The sequence below is a fragment of the Agelaius phoeniceus genome, chromosome 1 (genome assembly GCF_051311805.1).
Source record: "Agelaius phoeniceus isolate bAgePho1 chromosome 1, bAgePho1.hap1, whole genome shotgun sequence".
Taxonomy (NCBI): domain Eukaryota; kingdom Metazoa; phylum Chordata; class Aves; order Passeriformes; family Icteridae; genus Agelaius; species Agelaius phoeniceus.
The window spans coordinates 134,719,076-134,745,165 of NC_135265.1; the positions used below are offsets into that span (position 1 = coordinate 134,719,076).

At 39.4% G+C, this 26,090-nt stretch overlaps 1 protein-coding gene across 2 annotated transcripts; it reads left to right on the plus strand.

Moving 5' to 3' along the window:
- Positions 1–1,485: 1,485 nt before the first annotated feature.
- On the plus strand, positions 1,486–25,131 carry PIP4P2 (phosphatidylinositol-4,5-bisphosphate 4-phosphatase 2). 2 transcript variants are annotated; one of them, XM_077188082.1, is made up of 7 exons: positions 1,486–1,717; positions 7,538–7,683; positions 8,781–8,887; positions 10,599–10,722; positions 16,394–16,446; positions 22,277–22,367; positions 23,511–25,131. In XM_077188082.1, exons 1-7 carry the CDS (start codon positions 1,612–1,614, stop codon positions 23,652–23,654), a joined length of 771 nt encoding a protein of 256 aa, XP_077044197.1. In that variant the 5' UTR covers positions 1,486–1,611; the 3' UTR covers positions 23,655–25,131. The 2 variants fall into 2 exon arrangements, with proteins under 2 accessions (XP_077044197.1, XP_054493749.1); XM_054637774.2 differs by having other exon boundaries at positions 1,487–1,717; positions 7,535–7,683.
- Positions 25,132–26,090: the final 959 nt, after the last annotated feature.

A 26,090-nucleotide genomic window follows, 5' to 3' on the forward strand; every position in this document is an offset into this window, starting at 1 on the left:
AATCTGGTTGCTACTGCCAGTTCCTGCAATAGGACTCCAAAAGAAAGCCTTCACCTCTGTTCTTGCTGAAAACTGGGCATGTGATAGCAAAATCATGTGCTAAAGACACAACCTTACTGGTGATTTTAATGACCTACATTTGACCTGACAAGGTTGGTCTCATGGTACCTGATCAAGAAAGAGTTTGGGGCACAAAACACCTTCAGCCTTAGAAATCCTCACAAAAAAAGCTGTTAAGCATATATTTGAGCTTGAGAGTTATTTTGAAGCTGACTGACCACTGAAAGTTCAATATAATTAATACTAAAAAAGGCATCTTGCTAGTTAGTTACCACATTTTCTGATAGAAAAGTGGTTTGCCATAGCATTACTGCATTTAATGAGTGATGAAGACAGCTGGAATAACACAACCAGCTGCCTTGTAGCACACTGTCTCTTACATCAGAGCTTACTCATATTCAGAGTTTATCTCTGAATGGATAATAATGTTCAAAACCACAATTTTGCACCAAATGATTAGTTAATTAATTCCATATTACAGTTATTAAAGTAATAATGATTGAAATCTGAAAAATATACCATATCAGCCCTTATTTAATTTAATGTTTTATTTCTCATAGACTCTCATATACATTAATCCGTTTTTGTACAACAGTTTGATTTTCTAGATTCAAATATGAAAAAAGGTCCTGCAGAAAATTTTCTACACCATGCAAGAAATCCTATTTTATTTTATAAACTGTATTATAATAGAAGGAACATGGCCAGTTTGTGAACTCCCAGGCCATGATCTCACCTTTACCCAAAAACATCTGCCCTCCATGCTAGTCGTTCCGGGAGCGCTTTGGTTCTGATCGCATCGCACGGGTGCCGGTGCCGCCTGGCAGCCTGGCCATCTGACCGACGGACAGCAGGGCACGGCACAAGGGGGACAAACATCAGTTTTATCTCAGTCTGAAAAATTAATCAGGGAAGGCTATTTTCCCTCTTTGCCAGAGACTTCCAGATGGTGCCCGAGCGGCAGAAGGAAATTTAGTCCTTCCGTCCTGAGAGCTCAATGGCACCAGGGGACAGACATCCCCGCTGAGCAGCAGATTTGATAACGCGTCGATTTATCTCCTCACGTTTAGAGCTCCCTTGAAGATTCCCACCGCTGTCACCTCGGAGAGTTCCTCCTCCGTCCGTCTACATCCCCAGAGTCCTGGAAAAGGCGACTGCTCCCAGCCAAATCGACTATAGCACTTCCCCGGTGCTAATGTCAACATCCAAAACACAGAGCTTAAAACAACCTTAACAAAACAGACAAATAAACAAACAAAACCAGAAAAAACCCACACATCTCAACAAATACGCTCTTTCTCGGGAAAAATTTATTTACGACCGAAGGTTGTTATGTTTGTCTTCCAGACACCGCCCCCGGCCTGCCCCGCTCATTACCCCGTGCCGGGGGCCGGCCGTCCCTCCTCCCCGCCCCGCCGTCCCTCCTTCCCGCCCCGCTCTCATTCATTCCCAGCCCCTTCCTCTGCGCTCCTTCCCCTTCCCCGGCGCCGCCGGCCCGGCCGCCTCCCCGCCCCGCGCCCGGCAGCGGGCAGGGCCCTCCGCGCCGCAGCCATGGCCGCCGAGGGGGTGGACGAGCGCTCCCCGCTGCTCTCCGCGCCCGGCTCCGGCAATGTCACCCCGACCGCGCCGCCCTATCTGCCGGACAGCAGTCCCCGAGGTAAGGCGCTGTGCCGGGCGGGGGGCGGCCCTGGCGCTGTGGCTGTGGCTGTGTCTGGCGGGGGACGCGGCGCCTCCGCCCGGGTGCGGCGGTGCGGGGCTCCCCCCGCCCTGGCCGCGGCGGCGGGGCCGGGCCGGGGGCGGCCGGCGGGGGAGCCCCCGCCCCGCCCTGGCCGGTGGGGAACAACAGGTAACGCCGCTCCGTGCCCGGCGCAGGCCCTGCTCCCCGCCGCGCTCCGGCCTGGGCGGCTCAGCAGGAAAAATAAAAGAAATTAAAATAATTGTTTGCAGGGGCAGAACAAGCCCGAACCGGTCTGCTTATTATAACTCGCTCGCATGCCGCAGCTTGCGTGTTAATTGTGGGACCTGGGTTTCCCCATTAATTAGGAGCAGGATTAAGTGGAAGAGCCGGAGCTGAGCGCAGCTCGGCTGGGCACAGGCGGCTGCGGGAGGGGCGCAGCGCGGGGCCGAGCGCGCAGGTCGCCATGGCCGGGAGCATCGCAGCCCCAGCCCCGTGCCCAGGTGTGGCCAGCCCGTCCTGGCAATCCCGGCGGAATAACGGAGGGACTCGCTGCAGTGTGGTAGCTGAAGTCCAAAACCACCAGGATGCCCTTGCAAACACGTTTCAAGGCCATAGCTGGTTATGGCTTTATTTTTAAAGCAAGTCCGATACTGCGGTTACAAATCTGTAGCCGTGGCATAATTATATGGTATTATCTCTCTTGCACAGACTTAGGAAAAATCGTCTTGTTGATCAATACTGACTATTTAATTAGTAGGTGGAAAAAATCACTTAGAAAATGTGAATCAGGATGTTATCAAAATACATTAGTAGGTTTTTTTTTTCACTTAAACGTTTTGGAGCAGAAATTGAGGTGTGGAGAAAGCTGAAGGAATAAAGACAAAATAAGATTAGTGTAGCTTTGCTAGCAGTACCCTTTAAAATGTAAGAGTACAATTCTTATCTCAGTAGGTCCAGTGTGTTGGCCCTTTCTTAATGATTTTTATTAACTATATAGATTCATGACATGCATGCAGCTAGAATGAGTGAGCATCTGTCTGTTTTGAATTATATTTAATCTTGTGGAAAGCTAGTCCTCTTGTCTTCATACAGAAATGTATTTCAGTTAGGGCTGTAGCTGATGTTGACTGTTTACTTTGATTTGAAGTGGACAAAGGAATATTTGCTTAAAAAAGAGCAGAGGTTGGATACTTTGGCTTTTTAGTTGGGGTTTATTTGCCATCAATTTTTTAGTGTTGGCAGTATCCCCCAAGTAAACAAACAAACAAAAAAATCCATATATCTACCTTAGTTTACATTCTGGAGTTTGATATTTTTATTCTTAGGGTTCCTTATCCTGTAACCATTTTTGCATACATTTCAATCTGTTTTTTGTTTTTTGGGGTTTTTCTTTTTTTTTAATGTTTATAAATTTAAAAAGTAATGAAAATGTATTAGATTAGTGACTCTTGTTTGACCCCGGGGTAAAACTCATGGCCTGGAAATGAGCTGGATTGGAAATGCTCATTTCAGTTGGTAGCCATGTTCTCTTGTGCCTTCATGAGCATCTGTTACTTGAGATATCTGGCTGGGCACCTGTGGCGGGATGTGGTGCTTGAGATAAGTGGTTTCTTCCCAAAAATGAGGAGGAACCAACATAGAGCTTTCTTGAATGTCAAATACCTCTTGTTTGATCAGTGCATGAGCAAACTTACTAGGCAGCACTTGAGAGCTGCTCTGCAGAACTCTCAGACAGCTGTGGAACAGAATTGTGCAGAGCTGTGGCACAGGCCCGTGGCTCTACTTCCCTTCTCTGTTGGCTTTCCTTAGTGAAAGGAGGATCCATGCAAGCTAAACTGCCTTTCCAGCTGACTGGCAGACTTCATCTCTCTCCCTAGCACAAGGCTAGACTTAGAGGGCAGAATCATTCCTGTGGAAGAATTGGCTTTGCTTCCAAAGCAAACTCCTTCTGCAAGGCTTCCTTGATTAGCATCATCTGGATAGTGTGGAGTGGCAGAGGAAGGAGGAAGAAGCCCTTTGTGCTAAAACTACCACCTGAATGTACATTATTGGGTTTATCCCTGTAATTATCTACTGTGCCAAGTATATCATCCTGAACTTTAAATAACAGAGACCATGTTTTGAAGGTAGCTTTCTCTTCCCTTGCTGAGCTGCAGCTGAGACCCAGCTGACCCTTTTCCCTGTGTAAAATGGTTGAATCCTGGTAATGGCTCTGTGTTCTTAATGATGCAAGCAAGAAAAATCTTTTCAGTGTGGATGCAGCCCACAGTATTTAAGAAACTTTTCACAACATTGACAAAGGGTGAAACTATCAGTTCTTTTTCCTGGAGTAGGATGGTTAGTCAGTGGGGTTTTTTTTGTTTGTTTCTTTTAGGGTTTTTGGGCCTTTTCCAGGATTTCTTAGTTTTTAACAACGTATCTCTGACATCAATCATTAAACTTTTTCCCTTACCCACCCCCTCACAGGTCATGATAAAGAACTATTTTATTTTTTTTTAAATCAAATAAAACTAATTTATGTTTGACCCTGGTAGGCTTCTAGTGGTTCTCTGTTGTTTCCACCCTTCAACTACCAGGGGAGGAAAGTACACAAGTACCACAAGGAGTTTCTCAGGTTGCAAATGGGATCTCTTCCATTGCATTGCTGTTCTATAGGGTGAAGAGGGAGTCAGAAGTACTGCATGGTAGGACACTTTGCTAATCTTGCTGAACTAATTACTGTTTGTTTGGGTTTTTTTTTTTGTTTGTTTGTTTGATTTGTTTTTTGGGGGTTTTTGTTTGGTTTTGTGTGTATGTGTGCTTTTTTGTTTGTGTTCATTTTTTTTAAAGAGAAATGGATAATATAGCTGTAAACTGGTATGTCAGCAGCAGGAAATTCACTATCTATGTACATTCTCCTGGTGTGTATGTGAAGCTTGCCTACCTTCCAGTATGACAGACTGACAGACCTTTATAAACTGGTTTTAGATATTCTAGTTAGCCTGAAATTCAAGATGTCAAGAAGAAAAAAAAAGGTCATACTGAAGTAAGCTAATATGCTTTCAAGCCTTTTTATTAAGGGGTAAGGAGCAGCTAACTCCAAGACAATGTCTTTCTTTTCCTTTTCACTATCCCCCACCCCCTTACCCTCCCCAAATATACTCTTCTTTATATTTAATTTTGGTGGCTTCTGCTGGCTTGTTTTTTGGACCTCTTCAAAATGCACATTTTCTTTGAGCACGAAGGTTGCAGTGCCAAGATACCTCATGCTTTCTGCTCCATAGCAAATGTTATTTGCTGCAGCAGGGCTCTGAAAAGCAGCCATTATTCACTTGCTATCTGATATTTGCTGAGCCAGCAGGACAGGAACAGTGAGGCTGCTTACCTGGAAGCCAGGCAGCTCCAGTATGAGGCTGAAGAAGTGGCTGATGCTGTGTGTAGGGGCTCACACACCTCAGTTTACCAGCTTCATAAGAGTTATCACTTGGAAATGGGTATAGAAAATTATAAATGTCTAGAAGGTTTGGTTGCCAAATTTTCAAGTATTCCAGGATTGTGGAAAGCTGAAATGTTGGTGGCTGTGTGTCTCTTCACTTTCTGGTACCCTTAAAGATCCTGCTTGCCTTAGTACAGCCACCCTATTCCCAGCTGACAGAATTGAGCTGTCACGCTTTAAATGGAGAGGACAAAGTCAAGAACTTGTGTAAAACAACTGTTGCTTTTCAAAAAAGCAACCTTAAAGCTGGGAGTTAACTGTAAAGGTGGCTTGACAGAGAGTCTGGTATTTAGTCTTTGGAACATGCCTTTTGTTTTCTGGCTGCTTGTTCCCCCAGCCAGAAAGTGTCAGCTGCTCACTGCAGGAGCAGTTAAGCAGTCTGCTGACTGCCAAAACCCACTGGAGCAGCCTTGACTTGGCCACGGTGGTTACTCTAACCTGATTTCTGGAGTGCTCTGGTAGGCTTGAGCTTGTTTCTACTTGCCAAAGTGTGTGGGTTGGGGTTTTGTCTTGTGTGTGTTTGTTTTTTAATGTCTTGTAATGTCTCATGTCCTGCGTGTGGCAGCCTTACTTAAAATAGGGTATCACAGTACTGCAAAATACTGATATTTAAGATTTATTTTTCTGGATGCTGCATTTTTTCAGAGTGTATTTCCTCACAAACAGAAGAAATAACAGTACTGTTACTTGATATTTCTTAAGGATGTTGTTTTCTGTAACCAGTGTATCAGAGCTGAAGGTGTGAAGTTCACTTCCTCAAGAAATACAGCATCAGTTAGTGTCATGAATTCAGAGTTGTATTGCTGCATATAAGTTAATTTTGTTTCTCATCTGAAATAATTCACATATATTGGATGTGATTCTGAGACTCTCAAGGTATCCATCTTTTTCCTGCTGCCTCTGTGGATTAAAATCAAGCACAGGTCTGGGTCATATATAGACCAAGTAGCAAAAAGAGATAGCAACATGGCTGTTCAGCACGCGCTTCAAAGGCGTGTTGTGACTTTTGGATCTGAAGGGCAGACAGGGTTTCTTTTATCCCTCCAGCTTATGACATTCACTCCAAGACAGTGAAGGAGTGATGAGTGCATTCTCACAGGCTTAAATTTAATACTTGGGCTTGTCAGCTTTGATAGCAGTCTGTGATTTCACTCACCACCCTCCAGCAGATACTGCTCTGTTCAATGCTGTTGGTAAATGGGAAATAGGCTGATCTCTCATTGCTTCTCTGAAGATTTGGTTAGCTGCTTGGATGTAATTTTTGAAAAACTTATTGCAGCCCAAGGCTGCAGAGCATTTTGAACTATTAGTATTTAAGAAATCTAAATATGAACTACAGAATATGCCTGTTCTGAATTTGCTTACCTGAAAAGCCCTGAACTTCTTGATGAAATAAAAGTCAGTGCTAATATATGCCCAAGAGTGGTGGTGATAAGCTTGTAAGAGATCACTGTGTTGAATTGTTTTCATTCCATGGATTCTTAAGCCTCAGATAATCTTCAGTGTTTCCTCCCTGTTTTGTTGTGGGCTCAAGACTGACAAAGCTGGAGTTTGAAGTCTGCTCTTCCCTGGAGGCCTGAGCCATTAAAGCCTCCCTAGTGTCAGCCTCTCCAGAGTGACTGAAGACCTTCTTGTGCATTGGTACTTTGGCTTCTGGACAAGAAAAGTAACTGGAACCCTTAAAAGCAGAAACTCTGAGACTTCAGGGTTTTTTCTTCAAGAAAGCATATGTTTGCTGTTGTACTCAAAAAAGAAGCATTTCATGCCACTTCCTATCTTAAGACCTGTTTTCTTAACAGGACTTTTTTGTGTTTTTACCTGTAGAATCTTTTAATATGTGATAAACACTTGTCTGTATTTCAGTCTTTTTAGATATTTGTGAATGCTGTTTATGACTCTTCCTACCTGTGTCTTGTTTTTTTTCCTGGGTCTTTTTCTTCAGAAGCCAGTCTCTACTAATCTATAGTAGGTTTGGGGTTTTTTAGTGTTTTTTTCTCCCTGTGTTTTCTATGGGCTTCAAAAAGTTGGCTTGAAATAAAGTTACATAGATGAGTTCTGTTGGATCCAGATTTCTGAGGTGATTTACTGTGTGTTTGTGTTGCTGGTTTGCTTTACCTACAGCTATGGATGGTGTTTGTGTACACAGAAGTTGTGGAGAAGGGGAAAACAAACTTAGTTTTCTTCTGTGTTTATACTAAACACTGAGTTTGAGGTATAAGGGTTTTTTTTCTTTTTGAGCCTGTGCCTGCTGGAAGCAATACTTGCTGGAAGCGTTTTAGGTTCCTCTGTTTTTTCAGCTGAGATTTGCTTGTGTCTTGCAGCAGAGCTTCCCCCTCCATACACTGCCATTGCAAGCCCAGATGCCAGCGGTGTTCCTGTGATAAACTGCCGTGTGTGCCAGTCACTCATCAATTTGGATGGCAAGCTACACCAACACGTGGTTAAATGCACAGTCTGCAATGAAGCCACGGTAAAATGGACTTTTTGGTGTTTTTTGGGGGGCACTGGGGGTAGCACTCATGTCCTCAGCTGAACAGGTGGGTCCCTTCCTGCCACCACCCTTGAGGAAGAGCACGAGCCAGCCCAGCTGACAGCCAGTGCTCACAGACATATTTGTTTCTTCTCCTCTTAATTCAAGTCTTCACTCTTTTTCCTCCTGCTTTTATTTTTTTTCCTCCTGCTTTTATTTTTTTTCCTCCTGCTTTTATTTTTTTTTCCTCCTGCTTTTATTTTTTCCCTCCTGCTTTTATTTTTTTTCCTCCTGCCAGTTTTAGTTTTGGGATGTGATATTGCTGTGCTTCACAGCTTCTGCAAGCGTTTCTGTGAAAAACACTGGATTAGATTTATTACATGGATTTATTGTATATATGTTATATAAAAAGAACATTAAATGATGTCCTGAAAACAGGAAGCCTTAAAATTGCAGGAATTTTTTTTTCCACTTAGAAGAGAGGGTAGAGAACCTGCTGCTGATAGTCACTTTCCTGTCCAATATATAATGTTTCAAGCCAAACAAAGTATTGTGCACCTTTTCATTTCCTGCATGAAAGGGACGTTGAAACTTGACTCCCAGGTTGGAGAAAGATAATTTCAGTACAGTTTAAAATAAGATTACAGTTTGGTGATGTCTTCATAGTCTCTTAGTGACCAAGAAACAGACTGTGGTCCTTTCACTGTTGAATAAAGCCATTGTACCAGGCAAGAAGGGTTGTCTGATGTTTTGACTGGTTTTGAGTGATTGCTTTTTATTAATACATCACTGTTTAAACTCACATAAAAAATAATAACTGAACTGAAGCCTTGAATTGTCATTGCTAAAGTATGAATGTTTTTTTCCATGAGTGAGCAGAATTTGTTTGTTCTAATAAGGAAATTTTCATTTCTTAAGAAAGAAAAAATTTCTAATTTTGTGTTGACTCTGAATTTTCCTCTGTAAGAGGAAGTGTATTTCTGTTAACACGAACTTTTCACTGGAGTTGTTCTGCTTTGTCTTCCTGTTACGTGGAAAAAAGTGAATTGCTGTGACTTCTGATGTGTGTTCTCTGGTGGTTGTGGTTTTTTTTTTAGCCAATCAAAAACCCTCCTTCAGGGAAGAAGTATGTTAGATGTCAATGTAACTGTCTCCTTATCTGTAAGGATACATCTCGGAAAATAGGCTGCCCAAGACCAAACTGGTAAGAATAAAACACTTCCAGTGCCTTGGGATGGTTTTCTTTAAAGCAACTGTTGTTTTTGTGTTGAGTATTTAGACCTAAAAGAGGTTCAAAGCCTTGGTCTCTTTACATGGACACTTACAGAGCATTACTGTATTGCTGCAGCCACAGGTAGTGCTGGAGTCCGTTTTGAATATGTTTTTTTAAAATTCAAGAAGAAAAAGACTTTTCTTTAAGTCTCAGATGTGTGTGTCCCGTATAACTACTTTGTAAGTCAAAAATAATGTAAAGAGCAATAGAAGAAAATCCACTTCTTATTTCTGGGACTTAACATTCATAATTTCTTGGAGACTTAGTTATTGTAACCACACAGAATACTCACTTTGCTAAACTCAGAGTAGGGATTGGGAGTCAGATGGGAGGTGGAGTAGTAGCTTGACTTCAGTTTCCTTAGTTATGCTGAGTTTTCATTCTCCTCTCAGCTCTCAACTTAAATGTACACACTTGTTATGAAAGAAGCAATTGTGATTGCCATAGTGATTGCTCTTACTGTGGGGCTTAAGGTGTTAAAGATTCCACTGAGGTAGGAGGAGTTTGATTGGAAGTGGTGCAGCTCTACCAGGAGAAAGGGAGAGGAAGGCTGAGTCTGCAGATATGTGGAGGGGAGTTCTACCCCACAAGTGCCCAATAGTCACCAGTCTATTGGCTGTTCTGGTTTTCAAACATAGTTTGTGACATGTGGGAATTAACTCCTTTTACTAACGCTTGGTTGGGTAGGACTTCAAAACATTCCAAACGTTTTCTCAGAGTGCAAAAATGTTCATGGGATAGTTCAGTTATAGTATATCACAAGGTTGGTAACTAAACTAAATTAGAAATGCCTTAATTTTATTAAAATAATCTCAAAAGCATACATGTAAGCAGTAAGATAGCCTATGTATTTGTCTTGCTAGAAACTGAGCAAAATTGGTGTAGTGTACTTTGAAGGAGGGAGCTGGGAGTGTGACCTAAATGGAAGACTCCATATTGAAGGAAAGGCATTCAGAATACAATTTTGGTTGTAGATGGAAGAGATGCAGTGCAAATTAAATATTGCTTTAATTTTCCCCCTCATTCTAAGAAGTTTCATCCTCATTCTGAGTTGGTTAATTTGGGTACTGTCATTTTGGACTGACAAATTGTGTAACTAAACTGGAAACACATTGAACATAAAAGTAAATAATTAGTTTAAAGTAAATTGATTTCATTTAGTCAACCTAGGGTGGTTTTCATTTTTAGTTTACTCAGTTTGAATGGAATATCAATATTTTACTGTGCAAATATGGATATGCTTCTTATATTGACATGGTTGTCAGTAGTGTGGGAAGGACAACTAGGTTATGGAAGATCCTTACTCTTTCTATGTGTTTCACATGGGTATGCACATTTCAATTCTTAGGCTTGCTCAGCCTGGGTATTAAGTTTTCATTTTTCTAAGGAGCATCTCTGTCATATGCTTGCAAGTCTGATATGGGGTTTAGGCTTGTATGGCTGATCTTACAGGGAAAGAGAATATTTTTAAAACTGAAAATACTTTAGAGAGTGACCAAAACTGGGTGCATCAGCTGTTTAACAAGTAGATTACAGTTGAAATGTGTAATTTAAACTGGTAGTGACTGAGTTAATTGCTTGAACACATCATCCTTCTCTTTTGCTAGCTTAATTACATGTGTATCTAATGTTCTTAACACAGTAGGCGCATCATTACTCTTGGTCCAGTGATGCTGATTCCAGAGGAGCAGCCAGCTCAACCTGCCTTGCCAGTTCAACCAGATGGAACTAGAGTGGTGTGTGGGCACTGTGGAAATACATTTCTTGTAAGTAAAGCATCAGATTCTCCTTCTTGCCTCACTGTGCTGTCCCTCAAGCTGTTTGCTGTAAGCAGTTTTTAGAGTGTATTGCCTCACTCTCTGGCATCATTGAGGAACTAAAACTTCTTTACTCATTAATATGAGTGTATGGTCTGTATTTGGTTATTTTTATGTGTTTCAAGAAAACTTTTAACAGTCTTTCTGTACATGGATAGATAAAGCCCATGTCTTACTGTTTCATGATGTGAGAGTGGGCAGTGCTGGAAGAGGAAGTTGGTTTTCCAGGTTCTGTTTGGGCTTGCAGTGGTGGCTGTGTTCTGCAGTGGCCAAGGGAGCAGTTCTGTCATTGCTGTATAAGCCCTGGAAAGCTGTTGGTTATGGCACTTGCCATTGGCATATCTGTAGGTTGTTGGAGAACTGGAGGTTTTGATTTATATGTGAGAATGCCAGTTAATCCCATTTTTGAAGTAGAAGGATGCACAAATGCTCTTCTGCTGTTGAACTCTCTGTAGCTTTCTAAATGGACAAGGTGCTGCCACACTTGAATTTTGATTGCAGTCCACAAGCAAGCTAGCTTTGGCTTCATCATCCAGTGATTGAATCTCTTTCAGGTTTGTGGGTTGTAGGAAATGACTAGATAAGGGGTACAGTTAAAGAAAACAGTCACAAGAGAGCTGGTGCATTCCTGAAACAAAGGATTGTAAGATACATAAAGATCAGAGAATACTCAAGTGCATTTCCTTGTGCAGGGAAAAAGGCAGCTTAGGGGATGCCACTCCATGTCAGCTTGTGCCAGCAGAGAGAGGAGGGCTGGCTTTTGTGGTAGGCTCTATAATGGCTTGTGCCTTCAAGTCTTCACTTCAGGTTTATGGATCACTGAGGTGCTTTTGTGGCTTAACACCACCCAGCCCCCTGCCCTGGTGGTGGGGAGAACTGGGAAGAAGGTAGAACTTGAGGGTTCAGATAAAAACAATTTAATGATTGAAATGGAAAAAGAATACTACTAATGATAATAATAACAATAATAATAGTAATGAAAAGAGAGAGAAGAATAAAACCCAAGAGAAATAAGTGATGCTTAATACAATTCCTCACCACCTGCTGACCCAGCCAGTGCCCCAGCAGTGATCAGCATCTCCCAGCCAACTTCCCCCAGTTTGTGCCCCAAACACGATGTTCTGTGGTATGGAATATCCCTTTGGCCAGCTCAGCTGTCTTGGTGGTGCTCTCTCTCAGCTGCTTGTGCACCTCTTTGCTGACAGAGCATGGGAAACTGAAAAGCCCTTGACTTAGGGTGAACACAACTTAGCAACAACTAAAATCTTAGCTTGTTACCAACATTGTTACTGAATCCAAAAGAGAGCACTGTACCAGATATTAAGAAGTAAATTAATAGTCCCAGCTGAATCCAGGACAGGTGTGCTGTAATGTTTTAACTATTAAATTAAGTGATGAGTGCAGGGAGCTGGAGATGGCCCTTATGCTTCTTTCTTTTTTTTTTTTTTCTGAAAAGAAATAGGAATATGATGAGGAATTTACAAGTAATCTGCTAACTGGGAAGCAATTAGAGAGATCCTCTAGAAATATTCTGTCTACTAATTCAGCCTATGCATTAAAAAATACATAATTTCTTATAACCCTTGCTAAAGAACAGTAGTCTGAAACTGAAGATAGCTGAAGTGGGTTTTCTGTTTGCCTTTTTTTTTCAGCCTATATTTAGGGACTTTCACAGGAGTTTTACCTGTCTTGATCTCCTATTTATGTTATACAAGTACACTCAGATTAACTTTGCAGTTTACACTGTGAGCTATTCAGGTGAACATAAGGGAAAAAAAACCAAATCCATAAAGTCTGGTTTTGCCCATGACTACTGGATTATGCCTTAAAAGGTTAAGTTTTCTAGTTTGGGATTTGTGCATGTGAGTTCATATCATCTGGCTGCTTTTCGGAACTGCAAAGTTTTGAACTTCATAGTCCTGTCTGCCAGGATAAGACCAATTTGTCACTTCATGATCTGTTGAAAAGAAACTCTCTGAACCATTAGAAATTGAAAGCTTGCTATTTTTTTATGCTGAATTATCAAGAAATAAACCCTTTTTTGCCTCGTGTTACACAGCTTTTCCATCAGTCTTTTGCTTCCATTTTTTTTCTGTAATGAAGTTTGAGATTCTGAAAATAAAATTTCTAAATTTCTAAATAAAATTTTGTTAAGAAAAATCAGGAAATTGTTTGGATTTCAGAATTAGCAGAGAAGCAACAAAAAACTGTTTTAGCCAGCCTGGAAGCTCAGTTTCTGAGTTAATATTTCTGCCTTTTGATATCTCCATGTTGTCAAGAAAATATGTAGTGCTAGATGCATCTCTCAGCAACTCACTAGGCTGTCCCTTTTACTTTACTTGGCAGTTAAAAAATAAATAAAATAGACAAGCAAAGCTAGAATCCCTGGGATGGAGAAGTCAAATTGTCATGTTCTGTGTTCTTTTAAGAGTATCAGCTTGTTTACCACCTTTCCAAGATTTTATTTCCCATTTGAAAACATGACTGTGTTTTGCTTGCCTCTGCACATGGGGGGGTATTTTTTACAAATTATGAAAACCACACTCCTTGCTATGGTGCACCTTAAGGTTTCTCTGTCTTAGCTGGAAGAATGGCTTAGTACTGAAGTGAAATTGTAGCCAAACTATTGATACTTCACATCTTGTTAATCAGATTTTTTTTTCACTTGGTAACCTGATAGAAGTTCTTTCTGTGTTAAGGTTTCTACTGTTTCTGGCCGGTTTAGACTTGACCAATGGAAAAAAGGATAAAATAGAAAAGGAGGGCAGGACGAGGGTTTAACTGTGTTGCTAAATATCAGTTTGATCTGGTTTGGGCTGTTTTGGGAGCTTTTGGACTTGGGCTGTGCTGTTTCTGCCAGCAGTAAATCATTCCCTGCTGCTCCTCTGAGGGACCTCTGCCTGCAATGGGCTGTGGCTGTCAGAGGCTGAGTTGCCTTTGGAAATGGGGGACAAGGGAGGGCTGTCCCTGTGTCCTCTCCCTCTCTGCCATCTTCCTGCTACTGTCCTGTTTTTGTAGAGACCTCAGGGACAAGAAGCCAGGAGCAAGCTATGGAAGCCACAGGCTGCAGGCTAAGCACTATGCTGTGTCAGATGTGCTTTATCAATTTTGTTTTTTTAAAGTAATCAAATATGAAAATACTTGCTTCTGAAATAATTGAATAGAAAACCCATTAAACTTCTCAGAAAAATAAGATACGTTTTAGTTTGTGAAAGTATTTTGCTTTCCCAAAGGACCAGAAGGGAATGGAGAGGAAGCTTTTGCAGCAGCAGCTGTATGTAGGACTGTGTATGTATTTATGTACCTATGTCTTTTTGTTTTGTTGTGGGCCTTTTTTTTTCACTGTCTTGTGTTGAATGCACTGAGAACTATTATAGGCTTAGAAGGAAAATGTTTGACTGTTCTTCTAGTAATTCCTTTGATGGATGTCTGGTTTTGTCCACAGTTGACATATTGACAAGTTCTTTATTCCTCATCTCTTCATGTGTGTTTCAGTAGTTCTGACAAGGGATTTGGGCTGTATATTGTATTGCTCCAATTAAAAAAATGATTGTATTCTCAGCAGAGAGCTAAATTTCATGTAAGTGTAACTTCTTAACAACATGAATCAATATTAGGTACTTCAAGGCACTCTGGAGTATGAGTAAAAAATGCTAGCTTAAGCATGATTTAGAATGTACACAAACATAACCTTTCCCCACTGTGCTAATATGATTTGAGTTCTTGTGCTTTGAAAGTCTTGTCACAATTTTGCTCTTTTTCTACAAATACTTCTGGTCTGTGTAAAAGTCATGATAGCAGCTACTGCTTCTGTTATTTCCAGGTAACTCTCAATGAAAACAGATTATTGCTGACTCCTTTTTCCATCAATAATTGGAGCCATTAATAATTTGGGCTAATAATTAGAAGTTTTAAAACTCTTTAAAGATCATTAATGAGTAACCAAGGAAATGGAGTTGCCTACACTGTGATATAGAATTGAAACTGGTCTATAGAAGTGACATTGAATTACTATTAGGTAAAATATAGATCCTGGAATTAGACTTCCCTTTATTTCTGGAATTGCAGTTTAAAAAGCTGAAATAACTGCTCTGATGAGGCCTCTCTCCATCCCCAGTACTGACAATTGCATTTTATCCCATTTTTGCTGTGTAGAGTTAAGGGAAATTGAGTAGGTTTTTGAAAGGGATGCAAAAAATACTTAACTTGCTCCTCTGCCAGGAATGTGGAAGTAGAATTAATGCTCTTAAAAAGCTTTGCTTGGGTGGGGAGCATTACAGAAGTTTTATTAAGGACTAAAATAAAAGTCTGCTAAATCAGTTTGGTCAGGTTTTGTAAACAAGTAATACCGGTTACATAGTTGTCCTGTAAATGTGTAAATGGACACTTTGGAACAAGAAAATAAAAGATGGACTGCTTTTTAGTGTAGATTTATCCCTAAGTAAAAAAAACCAAAACTGAGGGAGATATTCAAGAGGTAGGAAAACGCTCAATAAATACCCCAGTTTGAAACTTTGCTCACAGCAAAATCTCTTCATACTGACAGGGTGTGAGAAGACACATCTTTCTTTGCTCATAAAAATCCTAAATTTCTTCTCAGCATTTAAATGGTGTTTGCTGTAGGTTGCTGGTGTTTTCCATATGAGGATGGGCTCTGATTTTGATTTGTGGCTGTAGGAGTTACTTTCACTTCAGTAGGACAGCTTCAGATTTCTCATGGAGATAAGGAAGGGCCTCGTGGAGGCACTGGGGATCTGCACTGTGGCTTCTTCTCCTGCTTTTAGCTTGCAGTGTGACTTTTTGCATCACCCAGAAAACTTCCAACTACCTCCACTTGAGAAAGGTAGGGGAAGAGAGAGAAAGCTGCAGTTAGAAAAAGAGCCTTATTCCTTTGATCAAGGCAAACATGTTTAAAATGTTTGCTTAATACTGTTATTACAGAATGAAATAGAGCAGAACCTGCTGTTTTTAAGTGAGTATATCACAGTGTATGCCCTGGTTGAGTTAGTTCTAGGCATTGCTTTCACCAAGGCTGTTTCCCACATAGGTTTCAGTCTGAGCATGGAAGGTGGTGACTTTAGCATGTGCAGTTTTACATATCATCTTTTTAACAGTCATGTAAAGTAGTCAGAAATGTTCTCTATTTCATTGATGTAAAACCTGATATCTACTTTCTTAAATATTCTTTACCACATTTTTTTGTATACCCATAACTTAGTTTTCATAAATGATGCAAAGGTTGGGAAAAGATTGGAAAATACTTCTGTCTGTAATTGTGCCAAAGAAAACACACTTATTTCGATTCAGGGTATATTCATAGTCTTTAAGTAAGAGAAGAAAACCTATTAATATTATAATGTTGCCCATACTACGCCTGTTGATGCAACCACATTACGTCAAGAAAATTTTGTAATACTAAGGCAAGTCATGGGAAATGTTCACATGGAAATCCCAATCCAATGTTGCCACTGACAAAAGGGCATCCCATTTATAGAAGGAAACAAAAAACAAATCAAAGAGTCTGAGAAGCAAAATGTTTTCCTAGTGACATTTAACATTAAGTGCAACAACCATTTTCTCAGGTCTGCTTTTCAGCCTTTTTCTTTTTTTCTCTTTACAGTGGATGGAACTGAGGTTTAACACACTAGCAAAATGCCCACACTGCAAAAAAATGTAAGTTCTCTGAAAGCAAGGTTATGTAAATTACTGTGAAGTAGCCAGTGTTTCTTCTGTAAGTCTTTGGAGTAAAATGTGTTGGCTGTGCTGATTAGTTTGCTGTGCTTACCTGAACTTCAAGGCTAAAGCAGATATTGTGTGCATATGAATTCTCCATTCTTTATGCAGAAATCAGTAGCTTTGACATATCCACCTGCATTTATGAAAATGCTCTGTTTGAATTGATAGAGGCAAAAATAAGCTGCTAACAATAGACAGGAATAGGTTGCTAAAATTAACATTTTATGTCCTTGAAATTTTACCTCTTCATAGTAGTAATCAGATATCATCTTTAAAGGCAGAACTTGAATTGCTTTATTATAAAGGGAGGAAAGGAAATAATCTTGTCTTAATTTGAAAGAAGGTTTACTGATACTATAAACTCAACACCCAACTTGTGTTAAGCACCTTCATGCGTTATCTTGGTTAATGTTTATGAATGACTGTGGAATAACTTGGGTACTCATTTGCTATTACTTCAAGAAGAACAAGAAAAATTAGAATACAAGAGCTTGTAAGAGTTTTGGTTTTTTTTGAGTCTCTCTTTTTGAGTATTTGTTTGGCCTTTCTTATCTGAGCTCAGGAATTCTTAATTTGAATTGTTGCACTAGTAACGTACTTAAAATTTGTATGTGTTCCCAGCCACATGGTGTGAAATAAGATATAAATATTACTTCAGAGACCTTCATGTCCTGCTTATTTATTTAAATATTTGTCTTCCTTTGACATGCAAGTAGGACTTCCAGTAGAAGGAACAAACATGTTTTCCACTGGGAATGGAGAACCTCAGCTGTGTTGCATGTTGTAGGAAAGCTAGCAGGTCCCTTAGGAAGGAGAAAGTGTAGGATAAATGCACTGTAGGTGTGGGCATGGCCTGGCCTTCAGCACTGACTGAAGTCTTTTTATTGGAGTATTTGATAGAGAAGGCAGTCTAGTGCTGTGTTTAACCTCAGGGGTGTAACTAACTCAGTGTGGAGTTGTGGATATGTTCTAATTTGCTTAGGTTAAATAAACTCAGTCTTGATGAGCTGCTGCTTTGCAGGCGAGTGTGTGTACTGACACATTAAGTCTGTTCAGTCCTTGAGCAGGAGTTGGAGTTTTGCAGTTTGGTTTGTTTTAAAACTAATTGCAATTATGTTTTATATTTTGTGTCACCCTTGTTAGCTGACCTTGGCTTTTTTCTTGACTCTCCTTAGGTCAGTGTTATTTGTTGTGTAACCTTAAAGAAAGAAAACAACCAAACAAAAAACCCAACCCTAACAATAACGGCAGCAAAATAAACTATGCTCCAAACAACAGTCAAAAGTCACAGCATGTGATCTTTTGGTCTGTCCTCTTTTAAATTCCAGCCAAACTCAAAGTTTTTTGTAGTGTTCTCCTCCATAAAGTGCAAAGCATGCCATCCATATGTAGGAAAGTGGGAGCCTCTCTGCAGTGCAATTTGTGATAATTACAGTTTGCATGGCAACTGTATTGCAGAATGCAAAACAAATTTTAACAAGTGGGCACATCTGTCCTTGGGCTGAGAATGCAAAGCTGTGGAATATTGTAATTTAGCTTTGAATGAGTTGCTCGGTGTTTTCCTGCATTTGGGATGTGATGGGGGAGTTCTGCACTTCCAGCAGCATAAACATTTCTGATACATGGATTTAGGGCACAGCATAGGTGAGACACAGCTTTGAGTCATGATGATGGAATAAATAACTGCAGTGACCTGCTTTCTATCAGGTCTTTGTCAGAGGTCAGCATAGCCAAGTAGTTAAAAGGGAATGTAGGGTTTCATCTTATTAATGCAAAACTTCTTGCATTAGTAGCTGAGTAGTCAGATGTAGAACTGTTCATTCCTTCTGTTGATTAAGTTGATAATTGTCACTGAGAAAAGGATGGTGTAGACTAAGGCAAAAGCAATCTTGAATCACTGCAACAGTAAGTTTTCCAAGGAGACGTCAGCTGACACTTTTTAGATTCATAATTTTGTTTCAAATGTTTTTAGAAGTGCAGTGAATCTCTGCAGGTAGTTTGTTTGTGACCTTCCATTTGGTTGATGGATATTAGAGCTTTATATTACCAATGTCTTCTAAAACTGCAGGGGAGATCAGTAGTTATTACTTGAAAAAGTTAAAAATGAAACAGTGTTCAAAGAGAAATAAAGCCATCATGCCTCATAGTACCTAAACAAAGGAACCTCTCATATCTGAGTGTAGGGGCAAATAGGATCAAATTTCTCATCTGTTTTTAATCCCATCTATGTGCTACCATTGTGATACAGCTGTGTTTTGTGATGCACTTGTTTTATCTTGAAAAATAACTTGGGAAATGTAGGAAATTAATTGTGCTGTAGAGAATAAAATCTTATTTGGTAAATGATCAAATCTCTTTGGAAGTGGACTATAAACCTGTCATGTTAGTCTAAGTAAGGTGTTTGCAGAAGCCTTACTGATTGTGTAGTGGCTCTGCCTGACACAGGCCCTTACTTGCATAGGGAAAATAAATGTAGCTAATGAGGAAATTGTCATGATACAGTTGTATTTTATAGTGACACCTGGGAATGGGGGAGAAATGGTTTCTTTTTGCTGATTTAGTGTTCTTCTGCATTTTTAAATACCAGATGTTTATCAGCTTGTTTTCCAAAAGTGAGAGATTCAGGGAAAGCTTCTGGTATTTTTCTCGTTTAATGATGAAGAAGCAGGAGCTGTTTTTTTGTTTGCTGTTCTCTTTCTCAAGATGTTTATTAAATCATCTAGAAAATTCAGTTCATTAATTCACTTACTAGAAAGGGAATTGAATGGTACAGGTTATTATTACAGAATGTCAAATCTATTTTTTTTCCTGTAGAATCTATCTCTTTTACTTTTTAAGGTCTGCCCAAACTATGAACCCTAATGAATTTATAGCGCCCTTGCCCCATAAAGGACTTTTAGTAAAGAGAGAGATGTTGGAACCCCATCACTGCTGTGAAGGCTAATTTCAGCAGTGCTATTCACATTCAAAATACTGGCATTTTAATTTTCCTCTTAAAAGCATTTTTGAAATCCTGGTCATAATTGCTATTACTTGGAGCACAAGAGGCCCAACACTCCTTCCTGTGGTACTTCTTTTATAACCTTTGTCCCGTGTGGCAGTTTTCCCCTCTTCTAATTACTCCATGATGCAATATTGGATTTGGCATCTTCTGTATCTGCTGCTGCTGCCCAGAGTTCTGGCAGGTGCCTTTGCTTCCTCAGCAGCAGCTCAGAAAGAAGGAACTGCTGCTTTCTAGAGAGTTCCCTCATATTCAGTGGAGCTAATTGGGTGCTTTTGTGATATGAAGAAAGTTCTTTTGATCCCATTTTAATATTGCCAGATGTGCTTGTCAAAGTTTTCACCGTTGGTAGGTTTTTGGGATAGAGTTTCAACTTTCTTTATTCTAAGTTAATTTGGGGGGTTTATGTGTAATTTGGGGTGGGTAGAGGAAGCCTCATTACCTAGAGGAAGCCAGTGGCTAACATCACTGTTGGGAGGTGAAAAATCAATAATGATTTATTGGGACTCCTAGGTCCGTTACACAACTGTAAAAACTTTAATATCTTTATTTAATCATTGCTTTCTGTGGAAAGAGAAAAACAGCTAAATTGAGACATTTTTTACATTTCTGTGTATTTGAGTTAATGGTTTCTCCCCCAGCCTCTGGATAGGAGGAAACACATGAGAAATATGGATGGAAAATACACACAGCATCTGCAATATTATGATTACAAAAATAAGTCTGTAAGTCAGCTCTGAAAGTGAAAGTCTCTTTTCCAGAATGAACTTTGACTCTGCGTGCAGTACACGGTACAATAAGCATCATGTATGTTTTAGCTGTATTGAACATGACATTTTTACCAGCTTATCCTATGCTATCCAGCTCTATAATAGCATTAACTCTGAGTATATAGCCACAAAATCCTGTAAAGGAGGGAACCTAAGGTCAGTTTGGCAAACTCAGTCTCTTCCCTTGTTCCCTTTTATAAAACTACAGTTTGGTTTTATTATTTTTAACTCATGTAACTTGGAATTGAACAACATATCCCTTTTCTAGAAGGGCTGTAGAGTGGCTTTTGGGGGGAAGTGTGTGGAGGTGTGTATGTGAGAGGGTAAGATACCATTATTTGCCCAACTGGGAATTCTCTTACCCTAATCCTACCCCAGGCACCCTCCAGTGTCCTGTTTCACTCTGTATTGTGAGGTTTTGCTAAGGAAGTAATTTCCCCATGGAAGCTAATGAGCAGTACTGTTTAGGGACTTTTCTAGCTCTTCTGAAAATGGCTTGTGAGTAGTCACTTTATTCTTGCCTTGAAAGATGAAGCTCATTGTGTTAGCTTGAGGACTGGGGTGGCGTTTGTTTGTTTGTTTTTTTCTCTTGGAGCATTTCAGAAATTCCTTGTAAAGAAATAACGTTGAAGTAAAGCTGCTTAAAGCAATCTATTTGAAGGCTTTCTAAGACAAATACTTAAAAAAATTTAGTCACATGCTAAGCATGAGGCCTTGCTATGTGGTTAATTAACTGGAGCCAGAAATTTGGTCAGTCATATGATGCGTGTACTGCTTCAATTGTTCAGCAGTGCTTTTTTCTGGTACGCATTTATCTTGAATAACTTGAACTATCATGAGATGAGTAAAAGCATTACACATTTCCTAAGGTGTGTTGATTTCCCAGAATGGGATGAAGTACTTAACTAATGCTAGCATGCTTCAGGATGCTTCAAAACATCTCTAAGATAGATAATACGTGCTTTATAAAAGCACTTCTGCCTCTCTAGTCCTTTTAACTGTGTTTCAGTGGAATCATATTCCTATTTTCTTCATTACTAACCTGTATGTGATTGCAAATGTGTGACTCAAGATAGATTTGCTAAACAATGCTGAGCTTCTAGAATAATTTTTCTAACTTGTAGTAGATAATATTATGTTTTACTTGCACTGTCTTGACACAGCAGGTAGAGACAGAGCTGTCTGTCCTGGAGTTCATAGTCTTGATGATGAGTGACAGAACTTCCAGGAGATTTATTTACCTTGATTGTCAGAAGTTATTTGTGCAGCTCATATAAATTGTGATAGAACTCCGAAAGAAATTGCAAAGTAAGAAGCACTTGTTGTGTTCTTCAAGTTGACTTAATAGCCTAAAGAATTTCAGTATTTGGAGATGTTGAACATGGAAAAAAGTTACATGTCTGTGACTAAAATGATTTGTATTGATCTTCAGAGTAGTTTAGTCACTGAACAGTATTGAGTATCCAAGAAATGGATAGTGAAGGTTGTTATTACATTAATGACATGTAGGGGTGGTAGAAGTTATTTTCAGTTACTTAGATGCGGTGAAGTATTGAAGCCATATGCTGATGTACTGAAAGTCTGAAGGGTGTCTTGCATGGAAGCTGGAAAGCAAACTTGAGTTTTGCCATCCAAAGGCTATCCAAGACAATTACTGGGATGTGCTGTGGGTGCAGAAGGTAGACACACTCAAGCTGTGGATGTGGCACCATTCCCTTTCTTGTAAGCACCTATATTTTTAGGTACTAGATAAGCACCAGCAGTTCTTTCAAATAAAAATGAGGACTCTGTCCTGTACTTTGTAGTATAACTGTAGACTTTGCTTACAACTCTATAAACTGAAGATGGTGTATTGCCCTTCTCTTTCTATTCCCCATTGAGACTGAACAGTTACTGTTGATGGTAGGGGTGGTTTTTGTGGTGGTTGTTATTTGGTTGGTTGGGCTTGGGATTTTTTGTTTGCTTTTAATTTACAATACCATTTATTTTCTAACAGTTCTTCTGTTGGAAGTGCACTGCCACGGAGGCGCTGCTGTGCATATATCACAATTGGAATGATATGCATCTTCATTGGTGTTGGATTAACTGTGAGTGATGTCCCATGATAAATTTGCAGCTGTGTGCAGGGGTGTGTGTGTTCAAAGAAGTTCTCTTAGTTGACCAGCTCTTCTTTTCCCAGCATTTGAGTAAAACTTCCTAAATTGTGTGGTTTTTGTCATCTCCATTAAAACTGTGAACTTGATCATCTGAGTAGGCCAAAACAAGGATTTTTTTAAAAAAAGATATTCTGGCACTTTGATAATCTCTTTTTTCTGATGTTAAATTTGACTCTTCATCTCTAAAAATTTGAGTTTTATGAAAAATGGTTCATTTCGCTGTAGAAATACTGGAACATCTTGCTCTTGCTAGAGCTCTCAAAACTTCGTGTTTCCAAAAATGCATGTCACTGTATAGCCAGAAATAGAAGTTCCACTGCACTAGAGGTGAATGGGGTTCCAGGCACTAGAAATATGTATGAGTCTTTGTAATTTGTAAAAGCTGTAAAGAGGAAAACCAGCTCATAAGCTATTTACAAATGAGAAGGCTCAGTCTGTTGTTATTCTGTTAAGTGGAACCAGTGGTATCTGGCTTGCCAATATCTCCTACAGGTTACTAGAGCCAACTTTCTACCTGGGAATCCCAGAAAAGTTAATGTGAGGAAATACCTCCAGTGAATTCATATGTGTAATTCTCATTATGCCTCTAACTTGCGTTTTTACTCGAATAATTAATTATGTGTGTTCTTAAATGAGTTGTGAAGGATTTTCCAGGTTCCCTCATAGAAACAAAGCCAGAAATAAACACAGTGAGAGACAAATTTCTTTTCCTTTTTTTCATGACCTTACTGAATTGGGAAATTATGTGAAAACATTTTTCTATGAAGTTTGTCTAGAAGCTTGTGTAGCCTCCATCCTTGGAGTTATTTGGGACCTAGCTGGGTTAAAACCATGAACAACTTGGTGTGACCTTGGGGTTGACCCTACTTTGATTGGGGAGCTGGCACTAGAGGTCTCCTGATCTCCCTTTCAAGCTCCATTATCCTATGGTTATGTAAAATCAAGCTAATAAAACACCTAATTTACCCTTACCAGAGTTGTAAAGGTGCTGAAATGCTTCTCCTTAATATAACTTCCTCTTCCCTGAAGAACAGACAGTGCTGTATGTTTGACACTACTGTTTTCTCTTTTTAGGTTGGTACACAAGATTTCGCCAGGCGATTTCACGCAACATATGTTTCTTGGGCTGTTGCTTATCTCTTAGGTTTAATCTGCCTCATTCGAGCCTGCTACTGGGGGGCCATTAAAGTCAGCTATCCAGAGCACAATTTTGCATAGAAAATTGTTAGGTTATAGATGAACACCTAGTAGTTCTGGATATTACATCTTGGACACTTTTAAAACCTTTCCTGTAAGGATTCCATTCTGTTCAAAGTAGTTTAAAGACTGGGGGGTCTCTAAGAACAAATGTTCATTGCACTACATAATATGCAAATAGTTTGTTTTGCTGCTAGATTCCCTAGCTCTGAATACTAAAGCTATGTTTACATGTTCATAACTCTGTCTTTATAGGTGTTGAATTGTATTTCAAACAGTATTAAGTTTTACATTTCCTTTGTTATGTTAAAATCCGTCTGCCATTTTTCTAGATTATCAGTAAGAATTCAAAAGCAAGAGTGTTTATAAGTGTTTCTACAGTAGCTTCACATTTGTACTTAACATTTTAACTAAAATTATATTCAAGTGGCTTGCTTTAAAACCTAAGCAATAAGCATTTTGCTTGAACTGCTTTACTGCATCTTTTGCCTAAGATCATAGTGACCTTATTCAGGAAATGAAAATTGTGAGTGTTTAAAAGACTGACACTGTTGCTAGAGAGACATTTGTAAACACTGTATGCTTGGAGATTTTTCAGGTAGAGAGATGCTATTTTGGTAGTCCAATTAAATTTCCATTTATCCAGGGTTGGATTTCAGTTAGGATAAATGCTTTTTCCTCAAGGATCCTGGGACTGAGGTTTTGGGTTTTGGTTTGTTCTGGTTGGAGTTTTTTTTTGTTTGTTTGGTTTGGTTTGGTTTGTTTTTTTTAACTGGCAAATCCTAAAAGCCATGCTCGGATTATGGAACTTAACTCTGGTTACTTGTACAAGTTCCTTTACAGGGTCTAAGGGAAGCATTTCATATGACTTGGTTTGTAATACTTCAGTGTCATGTAGATGACAATAAGACGGTGATGGGTTGCCTCTTACTTTCCTCTGATCGCATCAGATTTTTTCTGCTTGGGAGAGTTATGACACTGGTCACTGCAAAGGGAGACACTGTAAATTCTCATTAACTGCTGTAATAAGGAAATTAGTAAACTATTACTTGGACCATTCCATCAAAGTACATCTAATCAATTTAGCACTGACTTGCCAAGAGAATACGGAAACAGAAAGTTTTTTCTAATGATGTATTCAGAAAGGATTGAGGGACCAGTTCTTGCACTGCCCATCTTTATAATTTTAAACAAGTTTTTGCTAAATTCAGAAGGAATGTCCTGAGTGATTTAGACAACTAGTAATTTAGCTAATGGGGTCAGATGGGTAAATTAATATGGATGTTTCAGGGATACATGTAATTTAAATTATCTATGTTCCTGCTAAGTCAAAATGATATTCGGATAAGGATTTTGGAGCACAATAAATGTAAATGATCGAACTGTAAATGATCTGTCTTTGTATGACGCTAAATGTATAAAAGCAGTAGCTCAGGATTACAATGTACCTTTTACAAATAAACTAATAAAGAAATAAAGATTATTATTCAAACTTAAATGTATTTTGTTATTTATATGTATATAAGAATGTGTAAGCGGACGAATTTGCTGATATGGTACAGGAACCACAAAAGTATGGCACATAAAGGTGACCTCTGCATTTTTGCCAAATGGCAGCATCAGGAATATATGATAGCAATAATAAATTGCAATTATCTTGATGTTTTAGGAAGAATGAGGATGTAAATAATGGATGAAACCAGTGTTGGAATTCTATTTTCTTGAGTCAATGGCTTATTGATGGACTAATATACTCGTTTCTTTTCCTAGTGATTTTTACATCCCTTCACTGTTGAGATTTGCTGTATTCACTTGCCTTTGAATCTGTGAATACTCTTTCCTGGTACTTGGTGTTTCAAAATACTGCCTGCACTCCACATTGTGACATAAAGTAGGTTAGGGCTGTACAGAAAACTATCCACTGCTTTTGTAACTTCAGTGAGGGTGGCATTGGGAGTGGGAGGGGGCTGGGTACGATGTTATTTTAATGAATCAATTGAATTTGTACTTTTCTCCCCTGTGTTAAGCTATACTTTATTTCCTGTCTTGTGTTTCTTTTTCTCAACCTTTTTCAGCAGAAGGGATGGACAAAGCAACTTACTTCTGTCAGGATCAGGGTACTAGCACAATGTTAGCTTCTACTTCCTTTTGCAAAGTAAAACATGGTAATTATTCCTATAAAGTGTAATTACATTTCAACCACTGCTGGTAGATAGAATGTACATAGAATTGTGATATTTTTACCAGCTTAGAAATGTAATGGTAGAATCTGATGGGACATTGAGGGACTCCAATGGATGTGGCTGTTTGTGAAGTGGACTTGTTTGTAGACAGTTGTGATGTTCTGTGCTGAACTACTTACCAATCCAATAAACTTCTCTGAACTTAAAATTAAAAAAAAAAAATTAACATCCTGTCCTGTGCATACAGACCACTAGAACAACTTTCAGGTTTTAT

Excerpts from the sequence above, each read along its gene's own strand:
- PIP4P2 (XM_054637774.2), top strand. The coding sequence starts at position 1,612 with ATGGCCGCCGAGGGGGTGGACGAGCGCTCCCCGCTGCTCTCCGCGCCC. Across the intron at positions 7,684-8,780 it reads CAGTCTGCAATGAAGCCACG|CCAATCAAAAACCCTCCTTC; the intron begins GTAAAATGGACT and ends TTTTTTTTTTAG. Across the intron at positions 10,723-16,393 it reads ACTGTGGAAATACATTTCTT|TGGATGGAACTGAGGTTTAA; the intron begins GTAAGTAAAGCA and ends TTCTCTTTACAG.